At 31.4% G+C, this 23,154-nt stretch overlaps 2 protein-coding genes across 2 annotated transcripts; one reads left to right on the top strand and one right to left on the bottom strand.

The window, feature by feature from the left end:
• The first annotated feature begins 853 nt into the window (after window positions 1-853).
• On the top strand, window positions 854-3,972 carry LOC105338314 (uncharacterized). Its single transcript, XM_011443374.4, has 4 exons — window positions 854-1,012; window positions 1,590-1,653; window positions 2,627-2,772; window positions 3,107-3,972. Exons 1-4 carry the CDS (start codon window positions 952-954, stop codon window positions 3,349-3,351), a joined length of 516 nt encoding a protein of 171 aa, XP_011441676.3. The 5' UTR covers window positions 854-951; the 3' UTR covers window positions 3,352-3,972.
• Window positions 3,973-4,766: 794 nt separating this feature from the next.
• LOC105338315 (receptor-type tyrosine-protein phosphatase gamma) lies at window positions 4,767-21,862 on the bottom strand. The gene is made up of 28 exons (XM_066082219.1): window positions 21,667-21,862; window positions 18,645-18,896; window positions 18,248-18,382; window positions 17,271-17,408; window positions 16,824-16,961; window positions 14,622-14,759; window positions 12,335-12,475; window positions 11,910-12,047; window positions 11,435-11,575; window positions 11,199-11,332; window positions 10,937-11,034; window positions 10,757-10,803; window positions 10,441-10,661; window positions 9,830-9,917; window positions 9,619-9,692; window positions 9,133-9,169; window positions 8,847-8,944; window positions 8,260-8,388; window positions 7,826-7,974; window positions 7,455-7,590; window positions 7,128-7,274; window positions 6,948-7,041; window positions 6,723-6,796; window positions 6,438-6,566; window positions 6,189-6,308; window positions 5,946-6,088; window positions 5,078-5,213; window positions 4,767-4,947 (listed from the first exon to the last, which is right to left on the bottom strand). Exons 1-28 carry the CDS (start codon window positions 21,860-21,862, stop codon window positions 4,870-4,872), a joined length of 3,549 nt encoding a protein of 1,182 aa, XP_065938291.1. The 3' UTR covers window positions 4,767-4,869.
• Window positions 21,863-23,154: the final 1,292 nt, after the last annotated feature.

The raw sequence follows: 23,154 nt of genomic DNA, 5'->3' as shown, positions 1-23,154 counted from the left end.
AACAATTCTAAAAATTGTATGAATCCAAGCACTATTGATATTGAACTCCAGTCTCGTTCAACCAGTCTCGGGTTCGTAATCGGGTCGGTCTGTTGAGACGGTAAGAAATGATATTCTGCATAACAGTGCATTGTTTTCACAATTTTCTACAAACCGGTAGGGGACGTGTATTGCTTATGCACTACTCTTCTCAGAATGCTTGTTTTACATGATATAATCCGTTGTGTCAATTTTCTACAATTATGAAGGCCGGGATTGAGTAAAATTTAGACAAAGTATCAGACAATTGTAAAAAAAGCCGAATTAACATAGATTGTAACAACCAATTCAAACTCATAAATTTTGGAAGCATATTCGAGGAAATCCAGGACAATTACAAATTCAAACTTTCAAGACCCCGTCTTTCAGTACTCTCAGTACTTTGATTTTAAATCCCATTCATGAACATTAGGTATATATTCTACATATAAAGACATCACTGTTTTCTTGTACTGAAGGATGAAAAGTTAATAATCATTTCGAATTGTTTCTAATTTTATCAAAATGTAAGCAAGACAATCAGTGTACCTTCAGTATATTTATTACTTTACAATTATTGATATCCATTTCTGTTACACGCACTTTTCAGGAGCGCAAAGAAGCAGTATTGCTAAATACCAAAGAAGATGAATATGATTAAACTTGTGAATCAGTGCAGTTGTTGTTTTTCCATATGTAAAGAATCCAAATCGCTTAATCAATGCAACTGTGTTTGGACAAAATCATTTCGAAATAGTATTTCTTTAGATTTTTGTAACCACTGGTTAGGAAATCAATTAAAAGCATTGATCGGTGGCATTTAAACCACCGTTATCGATCCCGATGCATCATGCATAACAAATCACAAAAACACCCAGGGACGTTTAAACTGGCTGTAAATGAAGTGTATCTGTTAACTTGAACTTGTTCAAAATGGATTCTGTATATTATTCACTGGCATATTTTTCTTGTTTATTTTTAGTGAGGTTAGTAGGTAAGTATCAACATAAAAATGATATAATGGTGTTTTGTTTATCAAACATATTGTGTCGTACTTCTACGATCAATTTGTTATTAAGTCGTTGTTGGAACAATCACTAGGCAACTTTCATTTTAGAAAATCTGATTTATTCGCTGTTTACACACTGCAGTTCAGGACAATATTAACATGTCTGCAAAGCCTTAGTAAACAAAAAACTTCAAAAAAAAGTTTGAAATTCCTATCCCTATTTTGTTGTTTTTCTGTCTTCATATGACTGTTATCTACCTTTCAATTAAAGAAAACATTTACTGAAACACGACATTGACTAACTACCAGCTAGTAATAGTAAACATGTGTACATATTATTACTTGATATATATTCATATTTATTTACGAAAAATAGATCTAACTACTGCAATAGTGTAATGTTTACGTATACGTAAAACTTTTTTATACTATCAAATTTTCAAGAATCATCTGCTTAGCTGATTTAACTTAATTTCAAGAAATACCGGTATATGATTAGCTATTTTTGTAAACTAGTTATTGAGGCCACCAATCAACATATCTCTTTTCTGTAACTTTACAGACTTTGTTGGCGCAGATCATGATTGTAATACGGAGGAGGAGAAGTATGACATCTACTGTCGAGAGTAAGTACCTATATATCATCTCAGGTGCATCGTATACGGTTTATCATTTACACATTACCTTTACTGTTGTGTCTTGTATATTCTTTTTGGATATAAATGCATTTAACAAATACGAGTATAGATAAGACAAACTCATACATTATCAACAGAACTACAGTATAACACGTATAAAGCGAACATGCTTTTAATGAACGATTACAGCGAAGTGAATTTTATTTCCCAAGACACTAATTCATGTTGTGAACTTGACGGATATATATCGGATTACGCTTATAACGAAGTAAAATCACCCGTTCCTGTGACTTTGTTACAAGGGTGTTTTACTTTTTCATCACACTCACTACTGTTAAAGTTTAAATGTATTAATGCTTTGTCAAATAATAATGTTACACATCCCACAAAATTTCTTTCCTGTTTAACATGTTTGATATTGTTTCATTTTTTGTGGTAACAGATGATTTTCTTAATTCAATTTATTATGTAATATTCTAATGCCTAAATATAGGTCAACATTTTACTTGTGTGTGTTAAAAAGATACATGTACACCACGCATTGAAGAATACACACCATAAGAGTACATATTTTTAATCACGCTTAACCAAGAAATAAACCTAAAAGTAAGTGGTATTGCTTGGCAATAATCCCCAACCTATATATGCTAACAGAACCGTGTTGTTTAGAACATCTCTCCTAGTTTTGGGTTTATTACATAACATAAGCGCGGGTCCAGATAATTTTTCCAGGGAGGACGGGAGGGGGGTGGGTGGGTTATTTTCTATGCAGGGAATTTATCATCATATGAATAATGATATAAAAATATGTGATTATTCCTACACTCCTGCACATACATAATAGTTTGCTTATACTCTAATCAGGAAAAGTTGCCCAATCGTACTTTAGTTAAAAAAGAAATTGTATTCATCAGTACTGCGGATTAATGCCTTCATGTAAGTTGTCATTTTGTTAATCTAGAGACATTGATGCAATCATGGGATCTATTGTTGGCGGTACAGTTGCCATATTACTGATTGCTGCGATCTCCACAATTATCTGCGTCAAGTGTTGCTGCAAAAACACAAGACATGGCGCCATAATCAGCCCTAGTGGTGGAAACACAAGTAAGCACTTTAAATCACTTGCTGCTGTTCTGTTAATATCTACTGTTAAATTGTAACAACATATTATCTTATTATAAGATACTGACAGGTTTTATAGTAGGTAAGGTGAATAATAAAACACATTTGCACTGTTATTTTGGGAATTAAAACAATCTTTGTATAATAATTCAAAATTAAGCACCGCATCTTCTTTATTTTTTCCTTCGGAAAACTGTGAAAAAGATGTTGATACTCGAAGTTTGACTTTAACATGCAACAGCCTCGAGAAAATTACCATTTGGATTTTACAATAACCTTTATACATGTATTAAAAATATATAATTTTCTATTGCAGACCAAATAACACATACACAATCCACCAATCTCCAGGCTCGTGGATTCAGCAGTACTCACACCTATTACTCGACCCCATCCGCCCCTCCCATGATTTGGTCCTTTTCCCAAAATAACGAACCCCAACCCACGGGATACTCCGAACCTAGCTCCTACTCCGGAACAGGGACTCGATTTGGAGACGTCCCTCCGCCTCCAACGTACGACGAATCTGTGTCAAACAATCCACTTCCGCCTAAATATTGACATAATCTCAAAACTTCATAATTTGGAGACGCTTTCGACCTATACAAGTTAATGAAATTTTGTTTGAAACAGCAAGAGACCTAACCCATTTTTCCAAAACATTCCTCGCCTGTACGCATTGTGCATGTATACAGCAGAGCAACCTAAAACATCATATTTTAAGACATACTTTAATCCGTGTAAATGCTTTATAGTAACTGTAGAACTAAGGATGCACATTGCTCAGCAATAGTTAAAAAACAAAAAACAAACTCAACTGCAAAACCAGGGCTTTAAAATTTTATCAGAATATAAATTTGAAGTTGATACTTCAAACTAACTCCTAGCAGAAAACATAGTTGATTTTCATTGTATAGTCATCTGCCAACTGCATGTTTTTCACTTAAATATTTCATGTGCAATTAAGTTACGTTTCAAAGGTAATAAATCTATTCCATTATTGGATTGTCTTCATATCCGTCCTTCAGCTAAGGTTAATGCCAAACACATCGGCAATGAGATCTTTACGTTTAGAATACATTAAAATATGTGGTCTTGCTGACTAACAATTTTACAGCTCAGGTTAAATACCATAAGTTATTGTTTTCTTCTCATATTATATTAAAACAAGTATTTTCTCTGCGTTTGTTTTTAATATGAAATATTCATAAACACATAAAGATTATTCATGCATTTGTAAGAAATGAATATATATTAATTTCAAAATGTACAGTAAATAGAAACGAAGACAGTGTTACTATTGCTAACATTTTGTTGTTGATCTCTATCTTTTCAAGGCTATTAGTATAAATTATGCATATACAATAAAAAAAATATTTTCTGTATTTTATAAAGATCGATCATCACAGAATCAAATTAGTAAGACACACAATATCATAACATGTAAGTATTAAAATTAACGTATGTGTATTACACGAAGAAGAGATTGTTGATTGCAATTTGGCTGGCTAAAGAATGCTGTATTTTCTTCACGTTCTACTTAATCATACAAAATGAAAAATTAATCGAGGTTCCGTTTATATATGGTATTATTTCGTGTCTTATTTAAAGACAAGTCGTCTAATTTTCTACATATTTCACTGCAAATACTAACTAATGGAATTATAAGGGTCAAATTCAACAATTTCTTATTGAAAACATTTATCAAATTGAAAAGAACAGATTCATTTCAATATCATCATGGGTCTACTATATAAGGTGCATATCATTACACTATTCACAAAAAGAAATATGAATTAGGTAATCTTTAAAGTAATTTCATTAACAAATTGATGCATAGAAGAACGTGTCCTAATATTCAAATAAAAAATTAAACTATAGATAAACATTGAAATATTTTGTTTCCAAAGGTACACGAAACAAAATTTTTATGGATATTTCTGCCATTTTTCCATGATCAAAGCATTAAAATATTGTTCCATCTTGAAACATTAACACTATTGTCTTTTTGGATCTATCATTTTACATGTTGCTATACAGATTTTCATTTATCACTATTGTCTTTTTGGATCCATCATTTTACATGTTGCTATACAGATTTTCATTTTCGCTCTGGATTTGGTCTTTTATGGCTTTGTAAATCAAGCTGTATTCATCCTAAATAACAAAATAAACAAAGAATACATAATATATGACTTTGGAAGTCATGATAAATATTTCTAATTTTAACAAAAATAGTGCTTTTGGCATAATTCTTTATCTAATTGAAAAAAACCCCCAAATGAACCTGAGAGGAGCAGAATTCTGGTCTGCAGATCTGCAGTTGTCTAACTGTTGAGAAGACATCAATGTTACCATCCATGTGTAGCTGCTGCATACAGTTATGGATAGCACAGAACATTCCGCAAAGCTCAGCACCGTCTCTAAAAATAAAATCAAGGAAGATGTGTGGTCAAATTATCCCCCAGATGTACCTTATAACTTCTAGAAATTATTTATGTAGCAATTTATATCTTAAATCTAGTGGTGAAAAAAATATAAAAAATAAAAGCTTTGAAATTTGAATATAACCTATTTTTTCATACAGACTATATACTTTATTCTAAAGATTGATGGTAGTTCGTAAATGATCACATTAAACAATCTTTCTAAATAATTAAAAATATTTTGTTTTGCTTCGGGAACATAATTATAAAGTAATAAAAATTAAAATGTTTTGTGATATATTATGCATTCTATAGTCAAAATGAGTAAAAAAAATATATTAATATTTGTAATTGTTCTTTAATCGAAGGTGCATTAATAATCCAAAATAATATAGCACTTACTCAAATTTAAAGCCATAATGAACAACGATTTTTGATTGTTAGATATTTTTTGGCCAACGAAGATACACTCCACAACATGGGAGATTACATGTACATGAAAAATGTTTCGATGTGTATGGACTTAATTTTACACCTATAAGATTATATACTCATACAAACTTAAAAACTATACTACATTTTTTTAATTTATCAAAAAAATAGGACTGTATGACATCCATAAAGTCAAAACGCAAGATACAAATGGAATTTATGATTAAATGATATATCTTGTAATGTTTACCGTAAATGCAGAGAAACGTGTGATAAAAAGTATATATAGAACCTTACTTGCTCACAATAGTAATGGTATTTTCAGGAGAAAAGCCAAGCGTATAGTTCACCAATGCTCTTACAGACGATGTGTCTTGTTTCCCACTCTCCAGTTTAAGCGACTTATTTGGTTCGACCACAACGATTGTCTTAGTGTCCTGCTGTAAGACGTTTAAGAGTAAATATAAACCCATAGCATAAGTGTGACATAGTTTCACCTAGATGTAGAATGAATGTGTATAATTTTTCAGATGAACGTACCTCATTTTGATCAACAAGAAAGGTCCTCAATTTTAAGTCTGTGTTGCTAACAGACTGGAAACGGAATGTAAAGGGTGAAATAAACTCAGGTTTTGGAGTGCTTGGTAGCCATGTATTTACCTAAAATATAATTCAAGTTTTATAAATGATTTAAGATAGATGGTAGGTAGACACGTAAATCACTGATTGAAAAAAACCCATGAATATTTCTTGTCAGCTTAACACACATGAATTGTATAATTGTTAAACCTTTTCAATTTCATCCGAAGGATCCAAGAGAATGACATAATTTGATTCATGGTCATTTAGCAGTCGTAAGAAGTCAACGGCATTCTCTGGGTATTGTGTCACAATAAAGACGTGTTCCTTTGTGTATGACTATAATGAACAATATAAAAATAAGCGTTTCATTCCACATGCATATGTTCTTCCATTAATTATATGAAATACATTTAGATTAAAAAAAAATTCTGAAAAGTTTATTTAATAAATGTTGACAATTATGTGTATGATTTTTAGTGAAAGAAATCGTACAGAAACATAAATGGCGTTGATGAAACAGCTCCTGTGATCTGGGAGTGGTGTTAGGTTCAGATTGAACTTATCAACTGTAAATAAAAAGTATATGAAAATTAAAACACCAAAAAGCCACCAAACCGATAAGAACAAGAACAACAATAAAAAGAATCATCACCTAAACAAAAATTGTTCTCTTATAGGAAAAATGAAAAACAAAAAAGAAATTGCAAAATTTCTTACGTGGAAGAATTTTATCGGAACATGTTGGAGGCTTGTTTTGTTTTGCCAACTTATAATCTTCTTGTTGATAAACAGGAAGGATGGCCAAAAGTTGCTAAAAATAAAATATAACAAATGAATAATAAACATAAAACACCTAACGGTAGTAAGCTGAGATATTGATTGATTTATTTAAATTACCTGGAATTCTTTTCTGATTACGGTCCAGTTTGCAGGTTCTTCCTTGCTCATATTTTCTACTTTCTTCACGAAATCAGAAATGTTTAAAGACTGTATTGGTGCTCTGAAAACGTCGTGGAGAGCTTGGAATATTGTCTTGTATTGTTCCTGCAAGAAAACTTTTCTTATATTCTGAGTGCGTAAAATATTTGTTGATTTAATACAAACTTTTCATTCGGAGATTGTGAATATTGTACATTTTTTACTTTTTTTTTATTTTTTTATTCAAACTTTCGATCTCTTTTTCAATTTTTTATTGATACAGTAAGACATTATTGTTTTTCTCACGTGAGTTTGGACCATATTCATTCTGTCTGTCCGCATGGACTTAACGTATTCTGTGACGTTTATCTTTCCCGTCATCTTCCCAGCCTTAGATAGAGCATCTAATGCTATGTAAGTTCCAGTTCTTCCTATTCCGGCACTTTAACGAAATTCACGAAACATTTTTAAATTCAAATGTTTAAAATTCTTAAAGGAAAAATTAAAAGACTTTTAGAAATATTTAAAATATTTAAATTTTTTTAAAAATATATTTAAAAAATACAGTGGTAATTACCTATTTAAATAGAAACGCATTAAGGAATACTAGACGACCAATATGAAACATCTATTTAGTGCGAGACTATTTTTGGAGACAATGTCATATATACATGTACCTGCAATGAACGATTGTTGGAGACGTATCCTTTGGTGATCTGGAGGCAATCACGTGATGGTGAAATATCACAAGGAAAAGGGGCTCTGGTGTTCCATGGTCAGGCCAGCTGGTGTAGTGATACTGGGTCAAAGTTCGCGAGGTGTTGGCCTAGAGAATTGCAATTCGTCATCACATATGTACATGTATATATGCATGTTTTCATGAACAATGTCTTTAATAATTTTAGATAGGAAATTGTATCTGTAGCATTACCATAAATCTACTGCAAATATTTTTAAAACATATATGAAATTACGTGTTTTGACATTCATAGTGATTTATAGTGAAAAGAAAATGGTAAAGTGCAAAGCAATTAATAATAAAAAACATTTTGGCAGTTTACTACTATATAAAATTTAAGAACTGAGATAAACAGTTTACTCTGAACCCTACCTTCTTGTGAAAGACTTTGAAACTCCTTACTACATAAAACGCAAATTGATTTTCTTTTTCCAATTTTATTCTTAAGTTTCCACACTCTTTTTCAACACCACTGTCTGGCCAATATTTGGCGCATTTTACCTATTAGAAAATTAGAATTATCATAGAATATCATCATCATCAAAATTAAATTAAGTCATATTCAATAAATGCTCAGAAGTGTGTAAAAAAAAATTATTTTTAGCTTCATTTGGTTAGAAAAATATTTGAATGAAAGCATATGCAACACTAATGTTTATGACATTGATTTTTAATAATTAAGACCTTAAAACTCAAAAACCTGAAAAATTACATTTACGTATAGAACAGTATAATAATTATATTGTGTAATTTAAAACCGTTTTCGCAGATTTTTCCTAATTACAGTTTGAATAAAAAAAAATGAAAGAATGTGTAAATACTTTTGTTCCTTTCACTAGGTTTATCAACCTGACAATTTGTAATTATCTTTGTTCCTTTCACTAGGTTTGTTGACATGACAATTTGAAATAACCTTTGTTCCTTCCACTAGGTTTGTTAACATGACACTTTGCACTTACCTTTGTTCCTTCCACTAGGTTTGTTAACATGACAATTTGGGTTGTGTTCGTCTGCCATACCATTCCCCAGAAATCGTTTGCAGAATTCTGTTTTGGTCCTGTAAGATAAATTGTTAAATCTTTTTTACGTACATCGAACTGTAAGGTTCCTTTTCTATGTAAAGTCTTTAAAGAGCTCAATCTCAGGCCTTTCAGATAATAGTTAAATGCTATAACATATACCATCATGTAATAATAACGGGGGTTTCATTTGTAAAAGTATTTCACACGTTAACTTGTCTCTCACCTTGTGAAGCTATGTATTCCCGTTCCCTCTGAGGACCCTTTATGATAAATAAATCAAATCGTGAATTGTAAGCCCATGAGTAGTTAACGCAATAGTCCTGAAGTACATTATCCATGTTATATTACATGAACGTTGCAGACGTTAGTAAGGAACTATAAACACCATTGTTGAGAAAATAAGATTACATGTAACTGTATTATATAAAATGTGAAGTCAAAACAAGAGCTACAAACTCAAGAATTCTAACGGACTACGTGTATATTCTCCATCATATCATCAAATCGTATTGCCTTTTGCTATTAATATTACACTTGAAAATGTATACACATGTCACTTTAAATAAATAAATACTTACTTAAACTCATACATAATTGCGACGTTTAGAATACACAACGACGGACAAAATATCAAAAACATTTCAATACCATTGAGATAAATCTTTAGAAAATTTAAAAACAAAATCAATCTTGATATATTATAACTCACATCAATGTAATTAGCGTTAATATAGTCCGATGGAATAGCATTGTCCACTTTCAAAACAACCCTAGAATGGTCATCTTCTCATGAAATAAATATTAAAGTAATTGTTAAGAAACAAAGGGCATTATAATGAAATCAAAATATATAAGCATTGTAATTAAAACAAACCTCAACATATTTAAACTTAAAAAATACATCAGTAAAGTAGTATTACAGGGAAATGTTGTTTTGAATCTATTCTTTGCTGCATTTTCCGGTCGTTTTCCAACAGAACATGGGAACTTCTCGCCGTATGGAATGAGCTAAAAATAGATATACATTATCGTTCTTGATATATCATGGTATTTCATTTTTTTTTTTGTCGTACAGCTATGATGTTATTTTGATATTTAATGTGATAAAGACCAATCCACACTTTAGAAAAGTTATGTCCCTTGGTCGCCATCTTTGGGGAAAATCCCAATGGTTTCTTACAGTAGCCTTTGTAGTTTAGAGTTTAGTTTCTTTGTCATTTGACACTTAAATTCTGTTTTCTTTGTGTATTTTGATTGTCCCAGGATGGCACAACCCACATATTGAAGGAATAAGTTCAATTTAACAAAATGTTATCACACGACGCCAATAATTTGGTAGCATAACGCAGGAAAAAGTTTAGTGTTTCCCTTTTGACCTTTGGGTTGACCCTGCAAAGGGAAACAACTTTTGCAAAGTGTACACTTGACTATACTATCCAAAGTAATCGGATACATTTGCAAGATTAAATATCCATGTTCAAGATTTGCCGTTCTTTAAAAAAATAACTTGCAAATACTGTTTGTGACTTACAGAATATTCCTTGCTAAACCCTGCATTTTTATCTTTTGATTTCTCGTCAATAGTCTGTTTTATTTGATCTATGGATATATCTGGCACATGCTCTTCATTTTCATACACATCCCCAACATCTTTTACACTGCTAGTTAACTGGTTACTTAACCTAAGAGATGATGATTTCGGGTCGGTTTCCGGCAAACAGGAAAACCCCTGATTCGCAGATTGTGTGTTGTCTTCATAAAGAAATAAACAATTCAAATGTATGTTGTGTTAACCATACCAAAGACATATTTTAGACACGTTATCAAATAATATTGTTAATTCATACAGACTAGAGGTCGATCTGATTTTGGCGACTTGTTTCCTGATCTCCATCTATAATCAAAAATAAACATAAATTAATAATTTATAATGTAGGGATTTATTGCAAACATGACCAATGCCTATTAAGCACAGGATGATAATTTTTTTTTATATCAAAACTGAAAATTTATATAAAATAATAAACCTTTTATACATGATAACGACGATGAAAGCTATTGCCCCAACAAATATTGTTCCGAGAACACCGCCAACGATTGCTTCGATATTGGTAGGATTTTTTATCTGCAAATTAAAGTCTAATATGACAAAAGAACCTCATAAATAAGAGATAGACGTAGAGAATATATTTTAAAGTTGATAATCGTACACATGTAATAAATCAAATATTATAAGTCAACATAGATTGATGTTTGTCTTTCGAACATTAAGGCACATATCTATAATACCTTATCTTTGCACGTTTCTCCTTCATAACCCGGAGAACACCCGGATAAACAGGAACCGTTTGTATGGTGGCACTGTTGTTGCTGACAATAATCACATGTTTGGATGCAGTCCCCATAGGTTCCGTTGTTACATTCTCCAATTAAACAGATAAGTATCAGAAATAAACGTAAGCAGTGTTTATATAAAAACATAAATAGTTGATAACAAGTGTATATGTTTTATAAACAGATAGTACCTCTATTGCAGTGTTTGCCTTGCCATCCGTGTAGACACCCACCTACGCAATCACCTGATGTCTTGTCACAGCTATTATAGTCTTTACAGTTGACGCTACATGTATATTTACAATTTTGTCCAAATTTACCCGGTTGACAGTCTAGAATTGAAGTGTGTTAGTTTAGTTTGTATTATCGCACATTTTAAGAAGTAAAGTTTCAAAATTACTTATAAATCAACATGTCAATGTGTTGTAAGTGTTTTGAGAGAGAGAGAGAGAGAGAGAGAGAGAGAGAGAGAGAGAGAGAGAGAGAAATGTCGAATTGTACACGATGACGAAACATGTATCTAGGTGATAATTAGTAGTTTATTTTGAAAGTATGCTCCAGTTCTCTTTTATTGCTATAAATTCCAGGAAAGTGTTTATTCTGAAATGTTGTTATCAATTTGAAACGTGGTATGTATCTTTTAACGAATGCGTGGCTGTATGTTACCTTTGTCACATTTATCGCCCATGTATCCCGGATCACATCCTTCTAAACAAGATCCGTTCACATAATAACAGTGAGTTTGATTAATACAGGAGCCACATTCATACTTACAATCCTTCCCGTAAGCTCCATGGTTGCATTCTAAATACATTTTTTGAAGACGTTTTAAATTTGCATATTTTAAAAACACCTTTGATACTAATTCTTAACTACATCTTTGTATAAAATTGCATTGAATCTTTCTGGAAATCAATTTAAAATTTATTACAACTTACAATCCTATACTATTGTAGTTGTTTTGGCATATCTGATATTACAAAAATAAGTGATATTATATTTATAGTTATTCCAAGTAAACGTAAACTAAAAATTAATCTGAGAATTTAAAAAAAAAAACCAAATACTCTATGCCACCAAGTTTACCATACTTTGATCACAATGCAATCCCTTCCATCCGGGCTGACATCCCCCAATACACTCTCCTGTTGTTCTGTTACAGCTTTGAGGAGTGTTACAATTCGTGCTACATGCTTCTCTACAGTTGATGCCATATGTACCGGGGGAACATTCTACAATACGAAATGAGAGTTTTTATTTCCGTGTTTGCAATCTTCCTGCATTACAGGTAAAGTTCTTGCATCTTTTCACAAGTTTTCACAAAACACCGTAGATTGAGCTTATTAATTAGAAAAAAAAACATTAAGCCCAATTATACTGTTTCGGTCACTTTATGGTGTTTTTGTTGATAATTATCTCATTAAATCTTGATCATGTTTTTGGAAAAACACCCCTTGTACGTTAATGTAGCAAACGGCGGCACAATGTACGAAAAAAAAGTTAACGCGATAACGTCTTTGTTGAATCAGCACGTCACTGAAAAAATAACCAGAGCAATTGCGGGTATAAAACATTTTACTCAGGTCTTAAGTACAATTTTTGAATATAATTTGAGAAAAAAAACCCAATAGATTGGTATACTCAAGAAATTTAGGTTATTGTAATAAATGACTAAGAAAATGTTGGTATATAAGGAATTGTCCGTTTAGGCCTTCAATCCGAAATTTTCACAGAGGTTGCTTTTCTAGCTTTTTATTCAAAATGTTATTCGTTATATTCAATGCATTCATTATGTCGACAAATCTTCTTTCGACATATATTTTAAAACAATATATAATGCCTGATCCAATTGAGCAAGGATTCGTGATGTCTTTAATTTCATTTCCTCCGAATACGAAAATCAGTGTCCCTTTAGTTCAGCCTTCTGATAAAGAAATAGAGCAAAAACCATCGGTGCCAAGTCTAGATTGTACGGTTGTTTTTTTCTGCTGGATTTGAGTTAGTCAAATCCAAGATTTGTCTGCTCTGCAGTGTGGCTCGTTGTATTATCCTGGTATTAAATTATGTTTCTATTATTTGCAGCCAATATCGGTTTCTTTTTTCCTGAGTGCATGTATAAGGTCCCGTCGCACAACCGTAGGTTAATTGGCAGCATTAACAGTGTGTCCAGGGGGACTCCATTAGAAAGAATAATGCTGTGTATGTTCATGATAAACATACTCTAACCCACAGCTTTTGTGGCGGCATTAAAGTGTTTCAAAAACACTAGAATTTCAGTTTTCTCTGTCGTTAGGATGCGATCCAAAATATCTTCTTGACGTCATTTAACACGATGAAGCATGTGCCTACCCTTTGAATTCATAGATTTTAAGATAGTATGCAGTGAATTGACGATTTGCAGATCCCTAACATTCTTTCATCTCCCGCACTGTCCGACGTCATAAAAAGATTTTAATTATATTGTCGTCCATTTTTTTTTTCGAACGGCCCTTCTTTTCAAGTTCTGTTTGCCATTTCTATTTGTGTATCTTTTTTGCCACTTAAATATTACAGCAGGAGAATATTCTGCTAGCTTTTGTTTCGTTCCGCCTCTTATGGGTGTCCGTTGGTAATATTAAAAGACTTTTTACCAAATAGTGTCACGTTCTGGTGCGCCTCCTCAGACGTTGACGCCGCCATTTTTCTTCAACCTAACGATTTTACCCGTCGCAAAATACCTCATGAAAGTTTTAAAAAATCGCGTCATGAAAAAATAGCATTGAAATTTAGACAAGGTTTCAAAATTCTTCTTAATTGTTTTTATCTAATTAATAACATTTAATTTTACTCTTGCATGCGGTCATAATTTCTATAAGATGAATCCAGATGAATTTTGTCATTTTGACATTGCGTCGCCTTTTAAGATTTTTACATGAAAAACGCGTATTTTAAAGATCTCAATTGTCTGTTCTTGATATAATATCATGTTCTTATTCTTAATTATGTCTTCTTTAGTAAGGTCAAGTTTCTCTGTGACTTTAATTTACGGAAAAAGCCGCTTGGTTTCAATATTTTGGGACAACCATCGTAGATATAAAAACTAATGACAGAAAGTTAAGAATACATTAGATTACATATAGGAACAATATTATGTAGTAGCAATATCAGTAGTATAGGTACCAATTAACGAGAGTGTTACTCAGAAAAAAGGGACCGAAAATAGATTGTTTTTTTTTTTTTTTAAATAAGCATAATTATAATTTTATTAATTCATTCATTTAAAAGAAAGAAAGATTTAAAGCAATTTACGTTGTATAAAGGGTATTCAAAGAGGAATAGGAAGGCATTTAAAATTTTAAAAAAAATGCTATAACTAAAGGGATGGAAGTCTGAACAAACCTTCGTTACACGTTTGACCTTTGAACCCCGGACCACACCCCTGTAGACAACTTCCGTTGATGTGATGACATTGTGTGTTGTTGATACAGGCTCCACAGGTCAGACTACATCCTGGTCCGTACTTCCCGCCGTCACATTCTAGAACGAAAAATCATAATTACATGCACCTAACCAATGTACAATTTATTTAAATAATATCTATGTTAATAATCTTTATCAGAACCCTTCTTCTCATATTGAAAACTAAATATGTTATCCTTTGGTAACATCTTGCTTGCATGGTCGTCAGGGATAAAGCATCTGTAGCAACCTCTAATGATACAGTATCCATTAATAGTATAAAGTTGCATTAGTGGTCAACATCAAGACCATTAATGATGTATGAGTATTTTTTTCATTATCAAAATACTATGTCGACCATTATGATTAGTGATATAATTTCAAAATTGAATCACGAACGATTAAAATCTAAATCCACTAATAGTATGAAAAACAAAGCCAAAATAAGTACCATTGATGATATTTTATTGTATTTGTGGATGGACTTCAATCAATAATGGTACAATTATGTATGAGTTAGTACTGTATTACATTTTGCATTTTCATGTCTGATGTTGGATGAACGAAGCATCAGATACATTTTTGCAATCAATTTCTACTTTGCTTTAGCAATGTTTGGTTATATTAGCTTTATATCAACTTATATTTGCTTATATTCACTTTATCTTTAAGATACATACTTTTAATAATCATGACTTCTAACAAGTCTGCATATGAATCTATTTCAAGGTAAACTAAATAAAGTAAGTTTGTCTAGACTATGGATTTATAGTACAAATAAATAAATTTTGCAGAATTGTCAGACTATAAGCAAAGAAACAAACCTCTTTCAGGACTGTTATAACGAAGATATTTCATTCAAGTTTATATAACTCGAATTCCTTTTAACATAAATGAGCTTTTTACAACAAACTGACCATTGACAAGAAAGACATGAACTTCATACACATAAACTAATCTTTTCGATCTCTTCTCCCACTTGATATTTGACATTAACGATATAAAATGTATCCTCATGTTATCGCTGCATTTGCAATAAAACCTTCTTTATGTTTATGGTTTTTTAGGCAACAACAGACCCTCTACTGTGTTTAGTCACCATAATTTTTAATAAATCTTTCTTACTTTCAAAAACATATTGAGCACCACTCATAATTCTTAAATAATATTTCTTCATTTATAAACGGCTTGTTACTTCAATAATGATCAACGTTTATCATAATTTGTCATAAATGGTGAGTTCACTTACCATCAGTGTTACTTTATTATTGGTTAATTAATTATGTGTCATTAGTGGTTACAAGGCAGATAAAACCAAAAATTAAAATAAATCGTGTTTATATAACAAATCTAAAAATAATGAAGAATTTTTTTTTTAAATTTCATATAAGTTACAATGGAAACATTTTAAATGTATTCATATTTCCTCTAACTTTTTGGATTTTTATCATATATAGAATTGATTTTTACGAGACTGAGTCTTATTAATTTTACCCCAGATACACATTCAATTCAAGCATATCGTAAGTTGCGAGTTTAAACTGAGTGTGTCCTAGTTATACAATTATAGTTATATGTATTGTTGTCCTGCCAAATTCCCAGAGAAGGACGACGGAGAAGCTTCTTCTTAGCTTGTAAATCATTAACTATCTAAATATTTTTATATATTTACAAAAATATATGAGTCCACAGCTTAAAGCCATGAAAAGTGAGTTTGAAAGCCTCGAAAACTAAAAAAAAAAGATATCCAGGCAGATGTTTGACCCTAAAATTGTTCATGATTTTGAAATTGTATAATTTTTAAATTAACATTAAATCTGAAATACATTAATATATACTTTAAATAAAGAAAAAAAAATATGGCAATGCGTGGATATCCAATAGATAATTAGGATTTGAAAGAAGATTTCTTTGCGTAAATCAAATGAAAGCCTCTGTCCAAAAAAGTTCATGCTGACAAACGTAAGGTTTAAAAGTATTTAGACGACAAAACTTATATAGCATACCAAGCATTCGATGTAAAACAGTAGAAGACAAGATAATAAATATGATCAACGTTTTCCATTCATTGTAACTTTACCTCACATTTGGATTGACTCCTTGAAAAGAAATTATTTAGTTGGGACTAGGATATCGACGCACCTTTGTCACACGTTCGTCCCTTGTATCCTGGATCACACCCGTGAAGACAGCTCCCGTTGATGTGGTGACACTGTGTGTTGTTAATACAAGCCCCACAGGTCAGACTACATTCTGGTCCGTATTTGTTACCGTCACATTCTTGAGAATAAAAACTTGCACATTTTTGCACCAAATAAAAGATGATATTAAGATAATACTTGATTGCATCGATAATATGACACTACTTCATTAAATACTTTCATTCAAAGACAATCTATGTAGGTTGAGACAAAACAAGTTTGCCAATACTTTGAATACTACATCCCCACGGTACAGTCTATTCTACTATTTTGTTTCAAAAAGTGATATTCAAACAATATGCCCATTTGCAATGGCATTTAACGAAATTGTAAAGTCAATGTCTTTGATATCTTAGTATGATACACAATCTAATGAGTGACCACAAACCTTCGTCACACTTTTGGCCTTTGAACCCCGGACCACACCCTTGTAAACAGCTCCCGTTGATGTGGTGACATGGTGTGTTGTTAATACAAGCTCCACAGGTCAGACTACATCCTCTTCCGTACTTCCCACCATCACACTCTGTTATCATTACAAAATCATAATAGTTAAATATTTAAATTATATACCTGCTTGATACGTAAGGGTATTTTTTTTTTATCTAAATGTTTTGTTGTGAAGAAAGCAGTTAAAGTCATATTTTAGAATAATCGTTTCAAAAATATCATATATTTAAAATAACTTTGGATATAACCGTTCATCAGTTCATATTCGACAAAATCTTTTATATGTGTGCGATCCCTTTACTTTTTTTTATCTTCTGAATTAGTTATCATGTTTAATTATTCTTTGAAACATGTCTCAGCTCATGTATATATTATAAAGTCCTTTTACTTCCTTGATTGTGTTTATTGTTTTAAGAAAGATATGTTTAAAACTCGTTATTGTATGTAAAAAAAAAAACAAACAGTTTTCCGACTTTTTACAGATCTAAATTTATCATTGGAAAACAGTCTACAGTAGTATTCAATCAACAATCGTTATGTAATGTTTAGTATCATTGATAAAATTGGTTATGCATTTCATTTTAATTCTATGTGTCTAAAGAACCTAAAAAAATTGTTGTGTTTAACCGATTCATTTTTTTTTACATTGTAAAGTTTTTTAATTGTAATGTATATTTGAATGAATTTCATGAATGTTGCGGATGACTTACTGTTGAAGCTCAAGCGAGGTTTGGGTAATTTAACGAAATAAAAAAAATGTTTAAGAGCCATAGTTTAATATGTATTTGAACAATTGTTGTCATTATACCTTAATTAAATTCTACAAAAAACAAATATAGCCCTCAAGTGATGAATGATATATCCCTTTAACCCATAATGTTTTCCATTGAAAACAACTACAAAGAAGACATATACCATTATTACAAATTGGCCCTTTATATCCATCATCACACAAATAGCAGGTTCCAGAAAAAATATTGCAGATGTCATCTAAACAGTTGACAGGACATTCTCTAATACAGTTTTCCCCATACTTGCCGCGTATACATCCTAAAAAGATATACTTAATGTTGTTAAAGCAGAACATTAAAAATGTTCAATAGTAATATAATGACGTCATCGTTGCATAATGTCATGCTTCGATTTCATCATCCTTTTTTTATCAGCAACATTGTGTTCGGTTTGTGACACTTGAACAAAATTCATATAACAAATATTATCTTTTATTACATGTACCTCTTAACAAAGATTATAAGAGTATCCAAGTAGAAGCTTACTTTTTATAACAGTTTTTCTCAATATCTGTACTCACCATAAACCTCTAATTCGCATAATTCAACATAGGCATAAGTGAAATAGTATGATGGTTGGGAGCCACTTCTTTGGTTGAAATAAATTACATATCTCCCCTGCATTTCACAGTCTAACGTTAAGACCGCCGGAATGGTTGATCGGTTGAATATTTCACTGTCATGGAAACAAAGTGATCCATCTTCTTTATTTGTCGTATTCGACACAAAAACAGAAAAACCAACAAATCGCGACGTGAAGCCGTTGCTCTCTCCTACAAAAACATCATACAGACCTTACTATAGTGAGTAAATAATTATGTGATCTTGTATAAATTCTTGATCAACGTTTAACATACAAATTATATGTATTCGGCATGTATTACACATGTTTCCTGAAATGCATGTGATACATTATTTTGTTCAGGAAAAAGAGATCTATTACTGTAAATGGTTTTAAACAATATTGCCCCCATTTGGTTGGATTTTTCTCTTGATCCACCCACGCAATTTTGTTTTCTAGAATGTGTTTCCCCCACAAATAAATTTATCTGGAAAACTTACCTGAATATAGGTTTTCATAATGAACGTTGTGCAATAATGAAAAAAAATAGCTATCATATTTAATAGATTGGTTTCTCAATTTATTAATGACACTATCCTATTTCAAGAGAAGTTACCTTACATATATGGGTATCCACTTTGACATAAAACTGTTAAGGCAATATGAGCTAAATTATTTATAATTTTTTTTTGTTGCAAAAACCTGCTAGTATGATAAGTCTGCATATAACTTAAACTTTTATGATAAATAAGGCTTGAAAAACATTAATGTTTGTCCGAAAAAAGATTTTTCTTCTAAGGAATATATAGCAGATTTTTGTACAGGACGACAATAATTCATTTTGTTTTTCAAATTAAGGTTATTCAACGGATTTTCTTTAAAAAAATATGGGGAAAAAGTATATAAAACATGATATTTTTGACATTTTCGTAGAAATTAACATTTTCGTATTAAATAGTTTCAACATGAAAATTGGAGCTTATATTGTTTGAAGATACAATAGCAATTGATTTCATATTTCATGTATTCAAATGTAATGAGTATACTTATCAAACAATTCCTATTATTTTTTTAAGCAAAGTTTACAACATTAGCATTTTGTTGAAATGATATTTGATAGAAACACAACTTATAAAAATCTTTTAACTTAATATAATAACATGTTTAATATTTATTGAGTGTTTGTTACAGTAATGAACGTAACAAAGTGCATATAACCACTTGCTATGAAAAAACCTCCTATAAGGCCTACATGTAACGCTTGTTAATAGGAAATACTTCAAAATAGCTTTTGTTTCAACTGGAACTAAGAACAAAGACCAATTATTGCAGTTATTTACGTAAAATATGACTAGCCATTTAAAAAATGCTATGAAATAAAATATTGAAATACAGGCAGGCAAATTTCAACATTCAATGAATACATCCGATAGAGTATTTCATTTTCAGAAAAAAAAAGTTACAAAATTTGTGAATTGTTTGGTAATTTAAGAATAATACATTGAAATGTGTTGTTAAATTTAGACAGCTAGTATCATCAATTAACACATGTACCACTATTGGCCAAATAATATAATCAATTAATATATGTAGTGGTATTAGTCAAATAAACCCATCAATTCATACATGTAGCGCTATTAGACAACTATTATCAATTAATACATGTGTCAATATTCGCCAAATAATATCATCAATTTATACATGTAGTGTTATTTGTCAAATAAAATCATCAATTCATGTGAAGCGCTATTAGACGACTATTATTATCATCAATGAATTCATGTTACACTTATAACCAAACAACATCAATTCATACATGTAGCACCATTTGTCAAATAATTATGGACAAAATCTGTGTCTAACTTGGGTAATCGTTAGCTTTTCGGTAAGCTTTTACAACAGTTTATGTGAGGAGGTCTGGGTTGCTGATCTTTTGGTTTTATGCTTTCCAAAACAAAATATTTTGGTTTTGATAAATAAAAGTTAATTATTGTTAAAAAAAAGTTATTAGCTTTTAAAGCCCATGAGGCACCTTATTTGAGGGATCAGCCCTATTTCTTTATATCAAATGAAAGAACGTGTAAATGTAAACGACTTTTGCGTTACATGTTTTAACTAAATATTTACACATTCAAAACTATTTTAAATGTGTGCGAAAATTTCGTAAATAAATTGGTACAAATTATCGCATTTTGGCAAAGTTTGGCGCCTTGCACGTTTATCAAAATATCAAATTAATAGAATCGGCTACAGACATTCATCTTCTATCCCCCGGAAGTCTGATGTTTTTATCTCATTTGATTTTGGAGGAGTTAAGTGGACCAAATTGTCCTTAAAAACTCACTACATCCTCAAAATCTCAAAACGGAAGCGACGTCATAAGCCCAAAGTTTTATTACTTCAGGATCTTTCAACGCACTATCAGTTCTAAAAAAATATCACGGATATTGGTTTTGTAGTTCACGAGCAATAGCGTAAAAAAAAATCCGAAAAAATAATAATGATAGGAAGAAACAGTAGAATAACAAGAGTGTCCTCTGTTAGAAATGTAAGACCCTAATAATAGTAATAATAGAAGGAAAGAGGAGAAAAATAAATAAAATGGAAGACCCTAATGTAGAAGAAAAGAGACTGTAGCATAACAAGAATAATAGTTCCATAGCTTCCAACGGATAACCCTAATAAAAGGAAACCGACGAATAACAAGAGGGGTTTCTTTTGGTAACCAACAGAAGACCCTTATAATCATGTGTTTAACAATAGAATACTGCCACAAAAATATGTTGAAAGTTCTATAATTTGGAATAAATGATCGTGTTAACATTACCCTCATATATATGCAACATCGCATTACTTTATTCTACTTAAAAGTTTAAGAACAGTTTCTTTTATTACCAGTTACTAACGTATGATACTCATCGGTAGATTTCTGCTGTAAGGCATCAGTTTAATCCTTAAGACTAAAACTTCAATTTACTTACCCCAAGGAGCATTATCGGTCCTGTAGTAGATGGTGATGTTGGTGATGCTGCTCAGATCACCAAGGTCCACCCACCACAACGCTGTTTTATGTCCATCAGCTGATATAGCACACTGACCCCCGGTATGAGACAGATCTGTCTTATCCCCGTCCACAGCGTTATCAGATGCAGTACTTGGATTATAAGTACTTGACATATATGTAGATTTATTGAAAGCAATGTTTGCTGAAAGTAAAAACAGTTGAAAATAAGTAAAAGTATCTTGAATACAATTAAAGCAATCAGATATCGAAAACTCTCCCAGCTCGCTAGATTGATTTGTTATCGGTGATCATCCAAATAAATAAATTTCACGTAATTGTTCGCCTGCGCTGATCAACGTTTTGTCATTTAAAGATGTCGTCTTTATTGGCCTAATTTGTCTAAATCTTGAGCGATACTATCAGATATCATACAGATATCATAATGTATAAAGCAGCAAAACTATCTTCGTCTGCTGTATATTTCTATTGTAAACAACATGGCTGTCGTCCGTAGAAAATCGAGTACATAGCTAGAAGAGGTTAAAAGAAGTACTATTCGGAGAAGCAGAAGACTAAAAATCCTACTCTTTTTTGTAGTTTACCGATATTGTGAGCGAAAAAGTGTTATAAATCGTCGAAAGGGAAGCAGAGAGAATCTATTAAGAAAGATATTCATAACCTTTTAAAGAGACTTGGACACATTTTGAGCTCAATTTTTTTTTTTTTTTTGCTATTTCTTATTTTTAGAAGGGTAAATATGGGTATATCATATACCTAGTAATGTATCAGCCCTAATACACATGTTTTCGACTAGGTGAGACAGCAGCTGGAAGCTAGGGCCGTATCGCCCTCGGGGCTGATATTTCTCTGTCTCAGCCCGTCGTCAAAGGGGTGTATTGTCCTCAAGCTTAAAATCGCTTATTTTCCAAATATCTTTGTTTTAAATTAAGACTAGTTTGTAAAATAACGATAGAATAACAAATTAATAATCCAAAGCATCACCTTACACGTCTGAATATTTTTATTTATTGCTGAAAATTGAAAAATAATATTACAAAAATAGCGCCATGTAAAGAGCCCTCAGTTTGTATCGGTCCAAGCCTTTCGGGCTGGGCTGATACCAACCACGCGGGCTGATACCAGGGCCGAGATCAAAACAACAGAGTGATATTCTATATTTATTGAATGCTTTGTCAGAATTCGAAAGTCAAGTACTGAGTTATGAGAATGATAAAGAATTTGAATTTTTTTTATTTATAAACAAAGCTCGAGTATATATGGGTATTGTTTACATATTTACTGTACTAATATACTTTTCATTCAAATGTTGGTTTGTTGTGTTGATGATATTATTTATGAAAACATTGAATCAGTTTATCTTGTTTGGCGTAAAATGGTAGTTCCCTACTTATAATTTTTGTAAATAAATATAAGACTCGAGCTTTGCTTTATCAATGAATTCTTG

Source organism: Magallana gigas, chromosome 4 (assembly GCF_963853765.1).
Source record: "Magallana gigas chromosome 4, xbMagGiga1.1, whole genome shotgun sequence".
NCBI lineage: Eukaryota > Metazoa > Mollusca > Bivalvia > Ostreida > Ostreidae > Magallana > Magallana gigas.
The sequence above is the reverse complement of the archived record's forward strand: the minus strand, read 5'-3'. Positions and strand labels throughout refer to the sequence as shown.

Excerpts from the sequence above, each read along its gene's own strand:
- LOC105338315 (XM_066082219.1), bottom strand. The coding sequence starts at position 21,862 with ATGTCAAGTACTTATAATCCAAGTACTGCATCTGATAACGCTGTGGAC. Across the intron at positions 7,975-8,259 it reads TCAAAGTCTTTCACAAGAAG|GCCAACACCTCGCGAACTTT; the intron begins GTAGGGTTCAGA and ends GCAATTCTCTAG. Across the intron at positions 7,042-7,127 it reads TAATCAGAAAAGAATTCCAG|CAACTTTTGGCCATCCTTCC; the intron begins GTAATTTAAATA and ends TTTTATTTTTAG.
- LOC105338314 (XM_011443374.4), top strand. The coding sequence starts at position 952 with ATGGATTCTGTATATTATTCACTGGCATATTTTTCTTGTTTATTTTTA. Across the intron at positions 1,654-2,626 it reads TATGACATCTACTGTCGAGA|AGACATTGATGCAATCATGG; the intron begins GTAAGTACCTAT and ends TTGTTAATCTAG. Across the intron at positions 2,773-3,106 it reads CCCTAGTGGTGGAAACACAA|ACCAAATAACACATACACAA; the intron begins GTAAGCACTTTA and ends TTTCTATTGCAG.